Source organism: Vipera berus, assembly GCF_964194415.1.
Source record: "Vipera berus genome assembly, chromosome: 15".
NCBI classification, from domain to species: domain Eukaryota; kingdom Metazoa; phylum Chordata; class Lepidosauria; order Squamata; family Viperidae; genus Vipera; species Vipera berus.
This window is the reverse complement of record NC_138218.1, coordinates 1,029,206-1,045,089: the sequence shown is the minus strand read 5'-3', so window position 1 is coordinate 1,045,089 and position 15,884 is coordinate 1,029,206. Positions and strand designations below refer to the sequence as shown.

The 15,884-nt window shown below is 45.6% G+C and overlaps 1 protein-coding gene across 1 annotated transcript in view; it reads right to left on the bottom strand.

The window, feature by feature from the left end:
• ADAMTSL2 (ADAMTS like 2) overlaps nucleotides 1-15,884 on the bottom strand; it is a gene marked incomplete at its 5' end in the record, with an annotated part of 71,351 nt that overhangs the window by 3,527 nt on the left and 51,940 nt on the right. The window contains 4 exons of the mRNA XM_081339935.1: nucleotides 693-848; nucleotides 2,889-3,102; nucleotides 6,167-6,293; nucleotides 10,973-11,076. Coding sequence (XP_081196061.1) covers nucleotides 693-848; nucleotides 2,889-3,102; nucleotides 6,167-6,293; nucleotides 10,973-11,076 — 601 coding nt within the window. The remainder of the gene's footprint in view (nucleotides 1-692; nucleotides 849-2,888; nucleotides 3,103-6,166; nucleotides 6,294-10,972; nucleotides 11,077-15,884) is intronic.

Below are 15,884 nucleotides of genomic sequence, written 5' to 3'. Positions count from 1 at the left end.
TTCGCATGGAACCTAAATCCTGTGCATGTGCAGTTGAAGCTTCACCCACTTGCCTGCTGCTTGCGCGGCACAGTTCCCAACAGGCCATGGACCAGTATTGCTCTGCAGCCCAGGAGTTGGGGACCTCTGAGCTAAGAGAAGTGCTACCCAGGTAGCTACATGCAGCACATTGAAATAGCAGGGCTGGCTCATACAATCTTAGTGCTGCAAGGGACACTTGAGGCCATCCAGTCCACCCCTCGGGGCAGGAATCCAGACAGGCATCCTCAAGAGCATCTGCTTCATCACAGGACAGCTGCCCCCATCTCCCCCATTTACTGACTTCTTGGCTTCACTGCCAAACTCCTGGCCTGCTGGGAATCTGCTTTCCTGGGGGAAGGAATGCCAATGTTTCAAAAGGGATGCTATAAAAAATGCTAGAAGATCAGGATGTTTGAAGCCCTCGGAGTTATTTTGATGCATGGAGACTGCCTGGCCCCAGACCCAAAATTCCAATGATTTTGTTTTGTGGAAGAAGGAAGGAAGCACTTTGGGTTGCAAACAGGACACTAATTAACCAGCCCCTGCTCTGATCCATAAGGCAGGCCCATTCCACATGTTGTGAGCCACACCAGCCTCCCCCTCGCAGCTCCTGCAAATATCCCAGGTCTGTCTCCTGGTCAGCAAGTTCCTTTTCTGCTCAAAAGATTTACCGGCCCCCAATCAGAGACTGTCCACTGCCGGTCACAGGGCGGTCCTGTGCAGTTCTTATCAGCCGCTGGCTTGGTTCTGGTGTCACACAGCCTCTCTTCTTCAGAGCAGCGGATGTCTCGGCTCACCACACTCCTCTCGCCACACTTGGCTGTGCACTGGAGGGGGAAGGGTAGGGAGAGTCAGGTGGATGGCAGGCTTGACCTCTGCCCCTGAGAAGAAGCGTAAAAAAGCAGCAAGTCCCCCAGCAACTGAACCCCAGGATTGACCTGAAGGCCCAGTTTACCTCCAAGGGGGCCTTTCACTTTGGGGCTCCTGGCAAGCTGAAGAACAGGAATCAGGCTTTTTCTGGGAACCTTCTTAATACTTATTCAATAAATCCTTTCTGCTTTTTCATCTGCCTATTGCTTCTTGGCTCCTGGATGGCCATTGGTAATAGCAGAGAAGCCAGGAGTTAATTCCAGTGGGAATGGGTGCCACTGCCTGGGAGAGACATTTGGCATGTTTAGGAAGTGGGTGAAGAGGTTTTAACGTCTCCAGCAGCAGAAGGGAAGTGAACATAAAACTGAGGAAATGATTTGGAATGAAACCTAAGCAAAGAGGTGGTGAGCACACGGAGGTCAACCGTGTCCAGCAGCATCCACAGTCCCCTTGGCACAGCGCAGGTAAGTCTGAGCAGCCGCAGTCTGCCGGCCCCTTGGCACAGCACAGGTAAGTCTGAGCAGCCGCAGTCTGCCGGCCCCTTGGCACAGCGCAGGTAAGTCTGAGCAGCCAGTCTGCCGGCCCCTTGGCACAGCGCAGGTAAGTCTGAGCGTGGAGGCAGAGGCAGGGGGGGAAAGCAGGTGATCCGGACATGCTGTGCAGCCGCCTGGCTCATGGGAGGCTCACACGGCAGCATCAGCAGCAGGCAGAGGCACGGGGGGCGGGGGAGGCAGGCAATCCTGATACACCACGTGGCTGCCTGCTCCAATGCAGCCAAGGTCAAGTTGAGAGACAGTGGGATGGAGTGGGTGGTGCATCGGGATCGCTTGCCTCCTCACTGCTAACATCGGATGTTCTTGCTTTGACAACAGATGGAAATACAGCCATTTTCTCTATTGCTTTTAGAATTAGTTGCTGCTGGGAGGGGGAATAGGGATGAGAGTCCAGCTAGTCATGACAATAATAACTTAATTGTGGGAACCCAAGAACATTGGGCCCAAAGCTGATAGTGTTTCACGGGCTGGAGAGCTGGGGAGAAAGCCCGCGATTCAAGCTAATTGGGGAATGTGATTTATGACTGTTTATTGGAGGAGGGCACTTTTTTACTTTGTATTCAGGGGAGGGGAATTTAGTTTTTGGTTTCAACTATGTAGTGCCAAAACTTTGTTTCTCAAATTGAGATTCTTTAAGGTAAACAATGCCTCAAAGTTCTTTTGAAGAGTTTCATCTATTGGAACCATGACACCTGCTGCCGGTGCCAATGTGTGAGTCTCCCATGAGCCAGGCAGCGACACGGCATGTCCAGATAGCTTACCTCCCCCCGTGCCTCTGCCCCTGTCTGCTGCCAGTGCTGCTGAGCGAGCCACCCATGAACCTCCTGTGAGCCAAGTGGCTGTGCAGTGCATCTGGATTGCCTGCCTCCCCCCTGCCTCTGCCTCCATGCTTGGACATATCTGCGCTGCACAAGCTTTGGCACTTGCCAGACACCATTGGCCCCCGTGAACTTTCCACCTCCTGTGGTGGACATGCCCCCATGCTGGGCTTATTTTGGGGGTAGGGCTTATATTAGGAGCACACCAAAAAAATCAGACTGGGGTTTATTTTGGGGGAATCATGGTAGATAGCCTCTGTTCCTGAGAGGGGGAAGTGCCTTGACCATTCCTTCCACAAAAGACAGGAGAGAAGGCTGAAGGCAAAAGCCAAAGGGATCTGCTGGTTAGTGTTAGCCCTATCTGGAGTAAATCTAGGACCCTTTAGGAACTCCTCAACTCAGGAGGGCCCACTTAGAGCTGTCCTGTCAGCCATGGCCAACACACCTGAGCAAAAGGTTGTGTGGCCACCTGTATTCAAAACCACTTGCGGAACAGCTGCTGGAAAAAGCTCCTGGACATGGGCTGCTGCTCCTACCAACTCCCCCACAACGCTTGCCCCTCCAGCTAGGCAGTCCACAGGGCTTGCTGGGATCAAAGCCCAGAGACTCCTCAGCCAGAATTTACCTCAGACCACTCAGACATTTCCCACTGTGGCCCGCAGGCTGGGTTCTTGCAGACTTTCTGCTCTTCTGGCCGAGTGATGTTGGCCGATTCGCACAGGTTGCTGTAAACAGAGCTGTCCAGGCCTGGTGAGAGCATCTTCCAGCAGCGGACAATGCGGAACTGGTGACCTTCTCCACAGGTCCTGGAACACTCACTCCAGCTGCTGGTCTCCCACCTGTCCAAAGCAAGGTGGCGTTTCAGGATGAGGAACAGCGAGGGAGGGCAGCTCTCCAGGGATGACCAGGACTGTGATCAGGTTTGGTTTTGCTATTCTTCATCTCTCAAAAGCGACGGCAGTACCTTGGCCCATTTAAGTGAGGTTGGCTCAAAATGACATTGAAATCAAAAAGTGTTATTAAAAAATACTCAGGACCTCCAGCTTTAGAGCATGTTGGCAGCTTCTGTTGCAAAGTGCACAGATTTGGTATCAGTTCAAAGCTGCCTTTGGACCAGACTCCCAATTGCAGGCAATGCCCTGGCTCATCTCTCCGTCCTCTCAGAGGCAACCCAGTACAGGCTGCCTCTGTGGTCTCTCACTGGGTCCCCAGTGTCATCTTTTACTGGGGACAGGGTCTCTTTCAGTGGCAGGCCCAGACTAAACAGCTTCCTGGCAGCCTGGCTCCTCTGGAATGGGTGACCCTAAAGTGTAAGAGGTTACTGGATTTGGATAGCATGCCTGTCTGTGGTATGATAAAGCTAAAACACACGCAGATTTCGAGAATCATTTTGTAAGATATGCCATTTATAGAGTTTGGAATAAATGCAAAGGGTTTTTTCCTTTGGGTGTCGCCGAAGAAGCCTTTTTTAGAAAGGAGATGTCAGTGAGCCACAATTGGTGGATTTATAATGAAATAAGGTAAATCCATTTTCAAATCAAAAGAAGACTTGGAGGTAGAAGGTCATACAGTCACTGGTTTACCTGTCCACAATTGAAAGAAAGGTTTATTCTGGATAAACAAATTATGGTTTTGAAGATGCTAAAAATGAATTGAAATGAATATCTTATAGCTAAAGTTAAAAAAATGCTGTTATAGTTAAATGTCTATGGAGATTCTATAGTTTAACTTAAAAAGCAAACATGTTAAACATATGATTCAATAGGCAAGAAAATTTGGTTATAATATAATGTTAGAGCAATGTGAAAATATGTGAACTAAAGGACTGAAATTCACACTGAATTATTACCTTAAATAGAATTTTCATAAAATGATGTATGAGTGGTATTTAATGCCAGGTAGATTATCGAAGAAGTATGTTTCTTGGAAATGGAAGTGTGGTGGATATGTGACAAGGCAAAGAAATATTGGGAACAGATTCATGTTTAAATTAGAATATTTTAAAAATAGATTCATAATGGAAACTTTTATTTCAGAACTATTAGATAAAAAAGGAACTTTCTTGCTATACATGTTGGCAGCTGCAAGAATTCTATATGTGCAGAAATGGAAAGAAGTCTTAATCCCCACAATGGATTGAAAAGATGATGGAACTGGTGGAGATGACGCAGTTGACTGCACCAATGAGAGACCAAGAATATAAACAGTTTTGTGGTTGCTTGGAAACCACTTTGGACTTTCTGCGTGAAACAGAAAAAAAGTGAAAGTTTGACGACTTGATAGATTACTGTTATAGAGATGGTTAATAGTTACTATTTGGTATAATTAAAAATTGATAACTATAACTTTATTATCTATCTTACTGCATAGGAAAAGGTCAGAAGTCATGGGGTTTTTTTTTGTAAAAGACTTGCGTTTTTCAAAAGTTAAAGAGGTTGTAGGATGACAGATGTTGGATATTGATTTACCGAGAAAGAATGCCAAAACATTACTAAAGTTCTTGTCTCCACTATTTTATACGCTTCGTACAGCAGAGTATTCCAGGTTTTTCACCCTATCTCACGGGTCGGCACCCGCAGTTCTGGAGCTGCATGCGGCTCTTTCAGCCTTCTCCTGCGGTTCCCAGTTTTCCTCCACCATTTGCAGAGACAGAGACAGAGGCATTTGTGCTTCCCTTCTCTCTCTCTCTCTCTCTCTCTCTCTCTCTCTCTCTCTCTGTGTGTGTGTGTGTGTGTGTGTAAAAGAGAGTGGCCTCACACTGTTCTCCAAGAAGCTGACAGGCTTCTTGGGCGGGGCTCCTGCCTTTGCTGCGTCTCCACAGGAAGCAGGAAGCAGCAGAAAGCAGGGCAGGAGAGCCAGCCCAATATGAATGTTTGTCAGCTTGTCCGAGAACAGTATGAAGCCAGCTTGCCAGGTGAGCAGAAGATTGGAGAAGGGAGGGGGGAGAGAAAGAGGGAGAGAGAGAGAGAACGCATGCACAGCAGCCTCTATTTCTTTTTAATTAACCTCTTCAATCAAGCTCCCCCCCTCGCGTGCATGCACACGCACAAGTTTTGCGGCTTCCTCTGGGAAATGGGTCCAAGTGGCTCTTTGAGTGTTTAAGGTTGCTGACCGCTGCCCTAGCTTTGCCTCCAACTTTATTGGAATGGCAGTTATTCTCTTTGCAGAGTTTTCATTCCTAGCCTTTGCAAACACCTAAATTGCGGATGATCTGGGCTAGCTTACTAATTTTATTATACATTATCCTTTCAGTAAAGTCTATATGTCAGTTCTCTTGCCCATTTTAACAGTAAAGCTATTTGCCAAAGTCTGCTTTGAAGCCTAGGAGCAAATTTTAAACCTCGGCATTTTTATATTTAATTTAATTTAATAATTTAATTAATTTAATTTAATTTTTTTTTAATTTATCGCATTCATCCATGGGATGGATTACATAAAATTGTATAAAATGTATTAGTTACTATTACAAAAAGATATAATTTGGGAGTTGGGATGGCATTTTTATTTTTCTAATTACCTTTGCTTTGCAGTCACGGACTGTAATAAACTCTCCCTCCCTCCTTTTCATGGTGGTGCTGTGTCTGTCCAGCACTGGATCCTCCCCTGAGACTGTCGAGGGAGAGCCTCTTGCTTTCATGCAGGAAAGTCAGTCTTACCCACCAACCAGGTTGTGTCCCTGAGACCTGCCTCTATTGCCAAGAGGGCCCTATAAAAAGCTTCTGCCCTGATCCACCGTTCCTGCCAGTGGCCCATCTCTAGATTCTCACTAGGGTGGCAGGCAGGAAGCCTGGCATTCCAGCAGTCCCCTTTCTGTTCACTGGACGGGATGGGCACTATGGCAATATTCCAAGCGCAGAAGGAGCGCTCTGGGCTTTGGTTCTCCAAGCAGTGGAGAAGACAAACCTGGGCTGGCATTCTCTTCCTGCACAGAACTCGTGGATGGGCTCTGGCCGCGTGGCTGCATCACAGAAAGGCTCCTCCACCTCGGTGCCATCGTAGCGTATGCACATGGCATATGTGGACATCACTCCTGCATTCAGAAAGACCAAAGCAATCAGTCTTTCACTGCCATGGCTGTTTGCCTGCACAGATGTTATCTGGAAGTCCCCCCCTCCCATCACTGCACCCTCTGAACCGCAGCATCAATAAAAGTCAAGGCACCTTCTGTCTCCTTTTATCACCTGGCATGAACACTTGGCCCCTCTAATCAAAGCAGTGGTGGAATCTGAGCTCATTCACCAAGACAAGATGGTGGGAAAGAGAGCATTAGTTTGTTCACACTGGGGGTGGGGGAATCTTATATTGTTTTTCAAGAGGGCTAGTGGTTAAGGCATCAAGCTATGTTCTGGAACTGTAAACTAAAATGCTTTGTAGACCCAATTTCAGATAGTATAAACTCAACAAAAATGATTTTAAAACAAATATTTATTTTCAAGGAATTCTAAGCAAGACTTACGTTTGCAGTAGATATGTCTGGTCATAGCGAGATATTCATGCCCATAAAAAAGGAGTGATTTCTCCATCTCAGCTAAGCATTGTTATGGATGCTAATAGATGCATGCACGATGGTTGATTAAAACAAAAGGCTTTTAAAACCTGGCACATAGCCAGGATGTTCTGCAATAAACTTTGAAGCTCCTCCCACTGACTAGATAAGATATAGGACTAATTAACAACTAGACTACATTTCCCAGAAGCCATCTCTTAAGGAAACAGTATTTAACCCTTTGAATGCTAAATGTTCTTACATACAGTTCTATTAAGGATACAGCATTAACCCTTTAAATGCTAAATACTCTAACACAGTTCTTACTTCCTAAGGTAACTATATAATGGACCAGATGGCTATACACTGGTCCAGCACAAGCTACAAACTGGGAGACCCACCTTGGGCCAGCCTCTCTCAGCCCCAGGAAGAAGCAGGCACTGACAAAGCACCCCTGAAAACTATGCCAAAAACCCAGCAGGACCAGTCTAGGCCATTGCCAAGGGTGCAAAAGTGACTTTCTTCACACAAGAAATCTTCCTGGAGCATAGAAGACATAGGAAAGATCTGGAAAAATTTAGGGGCATGGGATGTGCAACTTGGAAACGTTTTTTCTTTTAATATCAGTTATAGGATTTTTTTTTGCAAGACCACCTTTTTTGATACTTTTGGCAACTTTATCCAAGAAAATAAGAGGAAGGTAAAATTGCATCTATATTTTATAGCAAAAACTCCAACAATCCTTAATAAATTTTATTATTACATTCAATTCACTCCCCCACCTTTAAAAAGATAAGTTGATTAAGAGTAAATAATAGTATCGATCAGTTCTGACTCCCTTTTCCTTAAAGAGAACCTTTTCAACAAATGACCCAGGAATTAATTCATTAAAAACAAGCATGTTAAAAAATGACCAGAATAGACTTAATACCGTACATAGAATGAAGGCTACTGCTAAGCTTGTAAGCCGCCCTGAGTCTTCGGAGAAGGGCGGGATATAAATGGAATTAAAATAATAAATAATAAATAAATAAATAACTCGAGGAGAACATGCCTAATGCTCCTATTTTCCTCATAACAACGACACAGTGAGGTAGGCTGAATGGAAAGAGAGTGATTGGCCCAAAGTCCCCCAGCCAGTTTTCCATGCCTAGGGTGAGACTACAACTCACTGACTCCTAGTTACTAGGCCAGCATCTTCACCACTAGGCCAGTTTGCTTCCAGGTCTAATTTACAGTGTGGCATTGGTACCAGGTTGTCTGAGGGACTGCCTCTCCCCAATTACAGCTGTACCCCACATCAGGCCTGGTAGAGGAGGCCTGCTGCGGGTCCCATCTGCCAGAGAATTCATGCTCTCTGGGGTTCCCGGGGGGGGGGAGCCTTCTTTGTCAGAGTCTTGTCCTGCCAAAGTGTTCCCTCTCAACATTCCCCCTCAAGTCTCTCACGGCCTGTCTATGTTATCCCACTGGGAGTGGTGACTGACTCGGGGATGGTACTCATCTCTGATTCTCGCTGCCCAAGAGACATTTCAGTTCGTTCCATCTTTAACTATGGGGGGTGAGGAGTTACCCCCCGTAGATAGGGCTCGCAACTTGAGTGTCCTCCTTGACTCACAGCTCCGTTTGGAAGACCATGTAGGAGCTGTGGCCAGGGGGGCTTTTGCCCAGATTCACCTGGTGCACCAGTTGCGGCCCTATCTGGACTGGGATGCCCTGCGTACAGTCACTCATGCGCTCGTGACCTCTCGGATAGACTACTGCAATGCTCTCTACATGGGGCTGCCCTTGAGGACCACTCGGAGGCTTCAACTGGTGCAGAATGCGGCCGCGCGAGTTGTGATGGGGGTTTCCCAATACTCCCATGTAACACCTCTCCTCCGCGAGCTGCATTGGCTTCCAGTTGCCCTCCGAGTGAGATTCAAGGTGCTGGTGATGACCTATAAAGCCCTAAATGGCATGGGTCCGGATTACCTACGGGAGCACCTGCTGCCGGCGTCAACTTCCCTTCGTCCTGTGCGCTCCCACAGAGAAGGCCTCCTCAGGGTGCCGTCGGTCAGGGATTTCTGGCTGGCGGCCCCCAGGGGGAGAGCATTCTCTGTGGGCGTGCCAGCCCTTTGGAATTAACTGCCTGTTGAGCTCCGGATGGCTCCCGACCTTCGCTCTTTCCGCCGTGACCTGAAGACTTGGTTGTTTGAACAGGCCGGCCTGGACTAAGGGTTTGGGTTTTTTAACTATTTATTGTTAGGGCTAAAATTAATTTAATTTTACTTTTAACTTTTGTGTGTACTATTTTATTGCCCTGTATACCGCCCTGAGTCCTTTGGGAGAAGGGCGGTATAGAAATTTAATAAAATAAATAAATAAATACATAAAATAAATTTCCATCACTATATGGATCACACGAATCCACCCATTATGCAACACTTGGGTCTCAAACCCAGGCTGTGGCTTTCCAGCTGACCAGCCCAGCATCGTAACCACTGAGCTAGGCCACTGCACAGGTAAAGGTAGAGGAGGATGCCATTCCCTCATCCATGAAACCAGCCAAAGATAAAAGCCCCTTAGAAGCAAACAGCCTGCTTTGGCCCACACTGCTTAGGGAAGAGAGGAAGAGGCAGGGAGGGTTAAGGGTACTTGAGACTCCATCCTGGGCAAAAGCTGAGTTGTTTAAATCTTCAATGGCATGACATAGCGAATGCAGTTAGATAGAAGCTGTGTCCTTTCTGGGCCTAGGAGCTGTGGATGGCATAGAACAGAAGACCAGCATTAACTAACCCACATTCTATGGTGATGGCTAACTTGGAGGTTTAAAAGGGGGCTGGTAAAATTAAAGAAAGGGACATCTTCCACAAGCTGTTTGTCTAAAAGACTCAGTGGGACTTCTGAGTTAAAGGCTGTTTGCCTTTAAATTGTGGTTGCAGGGAAAGTCAGAAAGAGAGGGGCTTGTTTCCTGCTCCTGAGGCATCTGGTAGTTCCCAGACAACAGACAACAGACAGGTGGGCTGTCCTTGAAGAACAGAAAACAGGAATTCTTCATTGAAAACAATTCTGAGGCTGGATTTGTACTCTAAGCAAATTTATTCACCACTTCTGGTCGGCAGAATTATTCACAGACCTCAGTTCTGTCTGAAAACAATGTAAGAAATGATAAGATAAGGTAGAGTAAGATGATAAGACAAGACAAGACAAGATAAGAGGGAAAGGTAAGGTAAGATAAGGTAAGATGGTAAGACAAGACAAGACAGAAAGATAAGAAGATAAGACAAGACAAAAGATAAGTTAGATAAGACAAGATTATAAGATAAGATACTGTATAAGATAAAAGATATAAGGTAAGATAAGCCTCCTCCCATAAGGTAACCAGGAAAACATGTCATGAAGAGGATGTGTAACATCCCAGACAATCCTGCGGACCCTGCTCAAGCATCACCATATACAGTAATGCCATGTCCTGGAGAGAAGGGAGAGAACTGCCAATAATCTTTTCTGCCATCCTCACCACTCTCTGCACTGCCTTCCTGTCTGAAGCAGGGATGCTTCCAATACGACAGGATGCTCTCGACCATCCCTCTATGGAAAGTGGTCAGGACAGGAGAAGGAAGGTGTGCTTTTCTCATGCAGAAAAGGCAGGCGCTGCTGTGCCCGCTTCATCAGTGTCTCCCTGTTGAGTGACCAAGCTAGTTGCATACCAGAAACCTGAAGCTGCTAATCACCTTCACAGGTGAATCATTAATACCCAGAGGTGTGTGGCTGTGCCTGCCTTTTTTGAAATCGACAATGATTTCTTAAATCTAACACCTCTTAAGATAATTGGTAAAAACTCACTCAAGCTGCTGCAACTTGAGAAAATATTGCCTCTAAGCATGACCCAAGTACTGTTCCTTATACAGTGAATTATTTCAGATCAGATGGCTGTGTTGGATCCATTTCCAACATATAGACACATTCTGGGCCACTGGCCTACACAGTGAAGATGCTTTGGCTTTTAATAGAAAGACACAACTGTGTATGTGTACCTCCTTGGGCAATAGGGCCACAAGAACTTTTCCCTGCCTTTGTCCTGTCGCAAGCTCTACACAGAAGTGGCTGCTTCCATGCTTGGAACCTGCCATGGTGCATCTGCTCTCCTTGAAAGCCTGCGCAACTAAAGGTGGAGGATGGAATGACCTTCCCAAGTAGATTGGCCAAGGGTTCCCCGTGCAGGCCCTTTGGGGGCTGCTCACCTGTGGTGCAAGTGGAACTGCAAGGTTCATGGGAGGAGAGCTTCCACCGGTACATGTCGGCTGGGCTCACATTCTGGCCCTTCCGGAAGAGCTTCAGCCGGTTCCTAAAGAACAAAATGCCTGAATGAAGCAGAGAGCTTTTCTGGCACAGCCAATTTTAGAGAGAGACAGGTTTGGGTCACAAAGTTTGAATTTGGGAAGATACTTTCACATGGTTATGCTTTAAAAAAATAGGGGTTTGGATCGTTTGGTTGTAATAAAACATACCTGTCCTGTTCCCCAAGCAGAATCCCCAGCCCGGTTATTGGCAGAGCTTCCACTGTCTAGAAATAGAGAGAATGGGATAAAAATACCCACAAGCAGAAATAGTTCCATTTATACAAACACATCCCTGTAAATTGATTTGTCTACTATATGCCAAATACAGTTGATTTCATGCTGTGATGCCACTTCACATAATGATTCCTTCATGGTCTATCCTAAGGACATGCTGACTGCCTTCCAGTTGGATGCATGTAATCCTCTTGGTCCAGACCAGCTCTATTATTATTAGAAATAATATCATTAGAAAAAACAGAATAACAGAGTTGAAAGGGACCCTGGAAGTCTTCTATACATGGGGATGCACAAGCAGGAGATCTTATATCATTTTAGATATGTGGCTGTCCAGTCTCTTCTTGAAAACCTCCAGTGGTGGAGCACCCACGACTTTTGAAGTTCTGAATACAGCAGAGGGAGGAGTCCCTGTCTATACCCATAAGGTATATTGCTGAGAGCTGGAGGATGGTCTGTTTTAACAATTCAAACACTTCTGAGAAAGAACTTTAGCTGAGAAAAGTGCTCATCTTAGGAAGCAAATTCAATTCTGTCCAGTCCCTGAATAAAAATCGGTCATTACACCAAGTGGCTTCATGTCATGAAATGATTTGCCCGTCATGGGAAGTTCTGCTTAAAGGCTCCAGGAGAGATAGCTGGCCTTCAGTCAACTAGCCCTGATCCCTAGCTATGGAGGAGGAGGAGGAGGAGGAGGAGGAGGAGGAGGAGGAGGAGGAGGAGGAGGCGGCAAGCATCAGAAGACAGCCCTGGGTCATTCAGGGTGCACATCCTTCCTCTTCCCTTTGTTTGAGGCCCTCTCACTTCACTGGTTTATACGCTAGATGTGGGAAGGGATAAGCTTGTAGCACCTTTACACCAGTGGCGTTCCTTTCTCCTTTGGGGAAGCTAGTCAATTTCTGGTCAGGATGCTGTAGCACTCCATCAGTCACTGTGCTTAACAGTGTTGATACAGGCACAAAACTCTCACATCACAGAAGTGTAACTCCAGCCAGTGGTGAACTTGTTGGTACTTTCTAGTGGAATGGACCAAGCCTGGTCCTCCCTCCTCTGAAAGTACTGCTCCAAACGGATGTGAACATCTGGTTGAAAGGCCAGTGCTGACCACACCCAAGATTTCAAAAGGACAGGAAGCAAACTGGAATGACCTGAAGAAACCCAGGCCTTCCTTGTGAGTAGCAAAACCATAATAAATATACATAGATGTATAAAACTTTGCAGGAGTAAAATAAGGATATTAAGAAAATATATACAACATGCAGAATGTTACACAATCTGCAGAAGAAGAGTGTGCATGTCTACCTGTGTGCTTGTAGGTCTCTGCTTTCATACTTCAATTTAAGAAAAATAATAATAGACAGCACGAATTGTGACATAATGAATACATTTTAGGGTGGTATGGATTTCTTGACTGTGTCTGTGTGTGCCAGGTTGTCCATTCCTCCCCCCCCCCCACACACACTGGCTGATGGGTGGTTCATTGGCTGGAGTCCAAAGGTCCCTGTCCCAGGGCAAGAGGTCCTGCACCTTTTCCACAACTGATAATCACAGCTACCCGCAGAACAGCTTTGTTGACAACGGGCCCAGGATGGAGTGCAGAGAAGTCCTGTCTCTGAATTGCCAAATCACATTTCTTGACAGCAGAAGCTCTGGAATAATTCCTTCCTTTCAACAATGGGACTGAAGTGTTGCCCCACCCACCCACCCCCAGTCACTGCAAAAGTTGCAATTGTGTTTGATTTCTGTTTCAGTCTACCTTTTCAGGCTTAAATAGCACTGTTGTGATCCCATGCGTATCTGCTTGGAGTAAGTCATATGGAGCACTGACATTTAGGTCAGAGTAAACATGGACACAATTATTCTGCATGACATTTTTCATATCTGGGTCAAAAACATTCAGAAGACCCCGCAAAATATTCAGACTATAAACTGCCTGAGTATAACCCTGACAAGCTCCACTTGATTAACTAAAAACACAATCAGGATTATACAGTCAGTTTCTCCAGTCTGCAAACTGATCAATGGCAAGAAAATCAATTTTTTGATATTGAAAGACCAGTGAAACAAACACATCCTTGCACAATGTAGAGAAACTCCTAGAAGGACCCCCCCCCCTCTATTTTCATTCTTTATTCTCTGGAGTTAAAATCACTGGGTGAGATCATCTGCTAGCACAAGCTTAAGTACCAACAGTATGCTGGAGATAATCAGTTACACCCCTGGCCAACCAAGTGATGCTGTTGAGATTCTTTTGGTGCCTAGAGGAGGACCTAACCCTAGTAAAGACCAAATGGCTTTGGGTTTTAAGGCCCCCTAGATCTGGAGTTCTTGATTCATTCTTAGTTCTTGATTCAGACAAAGCTTGGGCAGAATTTGGGGTTCCTATTGGACTCACTGCTGTTCAAGGAACAGGTGGCAGTGGTGGGCAAGATGGCTTTTGCACAAATTTGTTGTGCATCAATTGCAACAGTAGCACTTAGAGTTTATATATTGCTCCACAGTGCTTTATGGTATTCTCTGAGCAGTTTAGAAATGTGAGCATATTGTTCACAACAATCTGGGTTCTCGTTTTACAGTCCTCAGAAGGATGGAAGACTGAGTCAACCCTGAGTCTGTCAGGATTGAACTCCTGGCAATGGGCAGAGTTTGCCTGCAATACTGCACTTTAACCACTGCACCACCAGGGCTCTTACAGCCTTTCTTGAATTGGGAGGACTTACTCATGGTGACTCATGCCTTGGTCCCCTCCTAAATAGATCCCTGCAATGTGCTGTCCTTGAAGACCACTTGGAACTGCAGCTGGTCCAAACGGTGCAGACAGTTGTGGATGCGACTCACATGAGCTGTGCTGCTTCCAGTGGCTTCAGGGTACAATTAAGAGCCTGGTTACCGCCCCAAAGCCCTTCAGGGCCCAGGGGAGGATTGTTTTCAGAAGTCTCTCCTCTTCCCTCCAGTTACCTTCTTCAGATACCTGACTATTGGCACTTGCTTCCTGGAGCACCAGTGATTGGGAGAAGAAAGTCTTTCAAGGCCGGTGAGAAAAGGGTGAGAGGCAATGCCATAGGCTCATTCAAAAACAACAACAACAAGAAGAAAAAACAACAAAAGTATGAGACATGTCAGTGCAAGGCTGAACAGAAAAGATGATGTGGGAGAGGGAAGGCAGTAAAGAATAGAATAGAATAGAATAGAATAGAATAGAATAGAATAGAATAGAATAGAATAGAATAGAATAGAATAGAATAGAATAGAGCTGGAAGGGACCTTGGAGGTCTTCTAGTCCAGCTCCCTGCTCAAGCAGGAGAACCATCCAGTCTCTTCTTAAAAACCTCCAGTGCTGGAGTGCCCACGATTTCTGGAGTGAAGCTGTTCCACTGGTTAAATTGTACTCAATGTTAGGAACTTTCTCCTTAATTCCAGGTTGCTTCTCTCTTTGATCAGTTTCCAACTGTTGTTTCTTCTCCTGCCCTCTGGTGCTTTGGAGAATAATGTGACCCCCTCTGCCTTGTGGCAGCCCCTCAAATACTGGAATACTGCTATCATGTCACCCCTATTTCTTCTTTTCTTTAGACTAGGCAAACCCAAGTCCTGCAGCCGTTCTTCGTATGTTTTAGTCTCCAGGCCTTTGATCATCTTAGTTGCTCTTCTCTGAATTTTTTCCAAACCCTCAACATCTTGTTTGTGATATGGTGACCAAAATTGGTTGCAGTATTCCAGGTGTGGCCTCACTAGGGTTTTATAAACCAGTACTAATACTTCACATGATTGATTCAATGCCTCTATTTATACAACCCAGGATTGTATTAGCTTTTTAGGCTGCTGCTGCACACAGCTGGCTCATAGTCAAATGATCGTCCACTAGGACTCCAAGGTCCCTCTCACAGTTACTGTTTTTGAGCCAGGTCTCCCCTAATCTGTACTTATAGCTTTGGTTTTTCCTGCCTATATGTAAAACTTTGCTTTTCTCCACATTGAAACTCATGTTGTTGGATAGGGCCCATTGTTCAAGTTTATCAAGATCTTTTTGAATCCTGAGTTTGTCTTCTCGGGTGTTGGCTGTTTCTGTCAGCTTAGTGTCATCTGCAAATTTGATGAATTCCCTCATTTAAGTCATTTATGAAGATATTGAAGAATACTGGGCCCAAGATGAAACCTTGTGGTACCCCACTGCTTATTTTTCTGCATGTGGATGTAGTGCCATTGAGGACTACTCACTGAGTATGGTTTGTCAGCCTGCTACAAATCCATCTGGTTGTGATGTTGTCTATTCCACCTTTTTCTAGCTTACCAAGCAGTAGATTGTGGTCTACTTTGTCAAAGGCCTTATTGAAATCTAAGTATACTATGTTCACAGCATTTCGCTGGCCTACTAATTTGTCATTTTATCAAAGAATGAAATAAGATTGGTTGGGCATGATCTGTTTTTAACAAATCCTTGTTGGCTACCAGTTATAAGTTTGTTTGCTTCTATTTGTTCGCAGATCTGTTTTTTGATTAACTTTTCCAGAATCTTTCCAGGTATTGATGTTAGACTGATTGGTCTGTAGTTTCTGTTTTTCCCCCCTTTCTTGAAGATGGG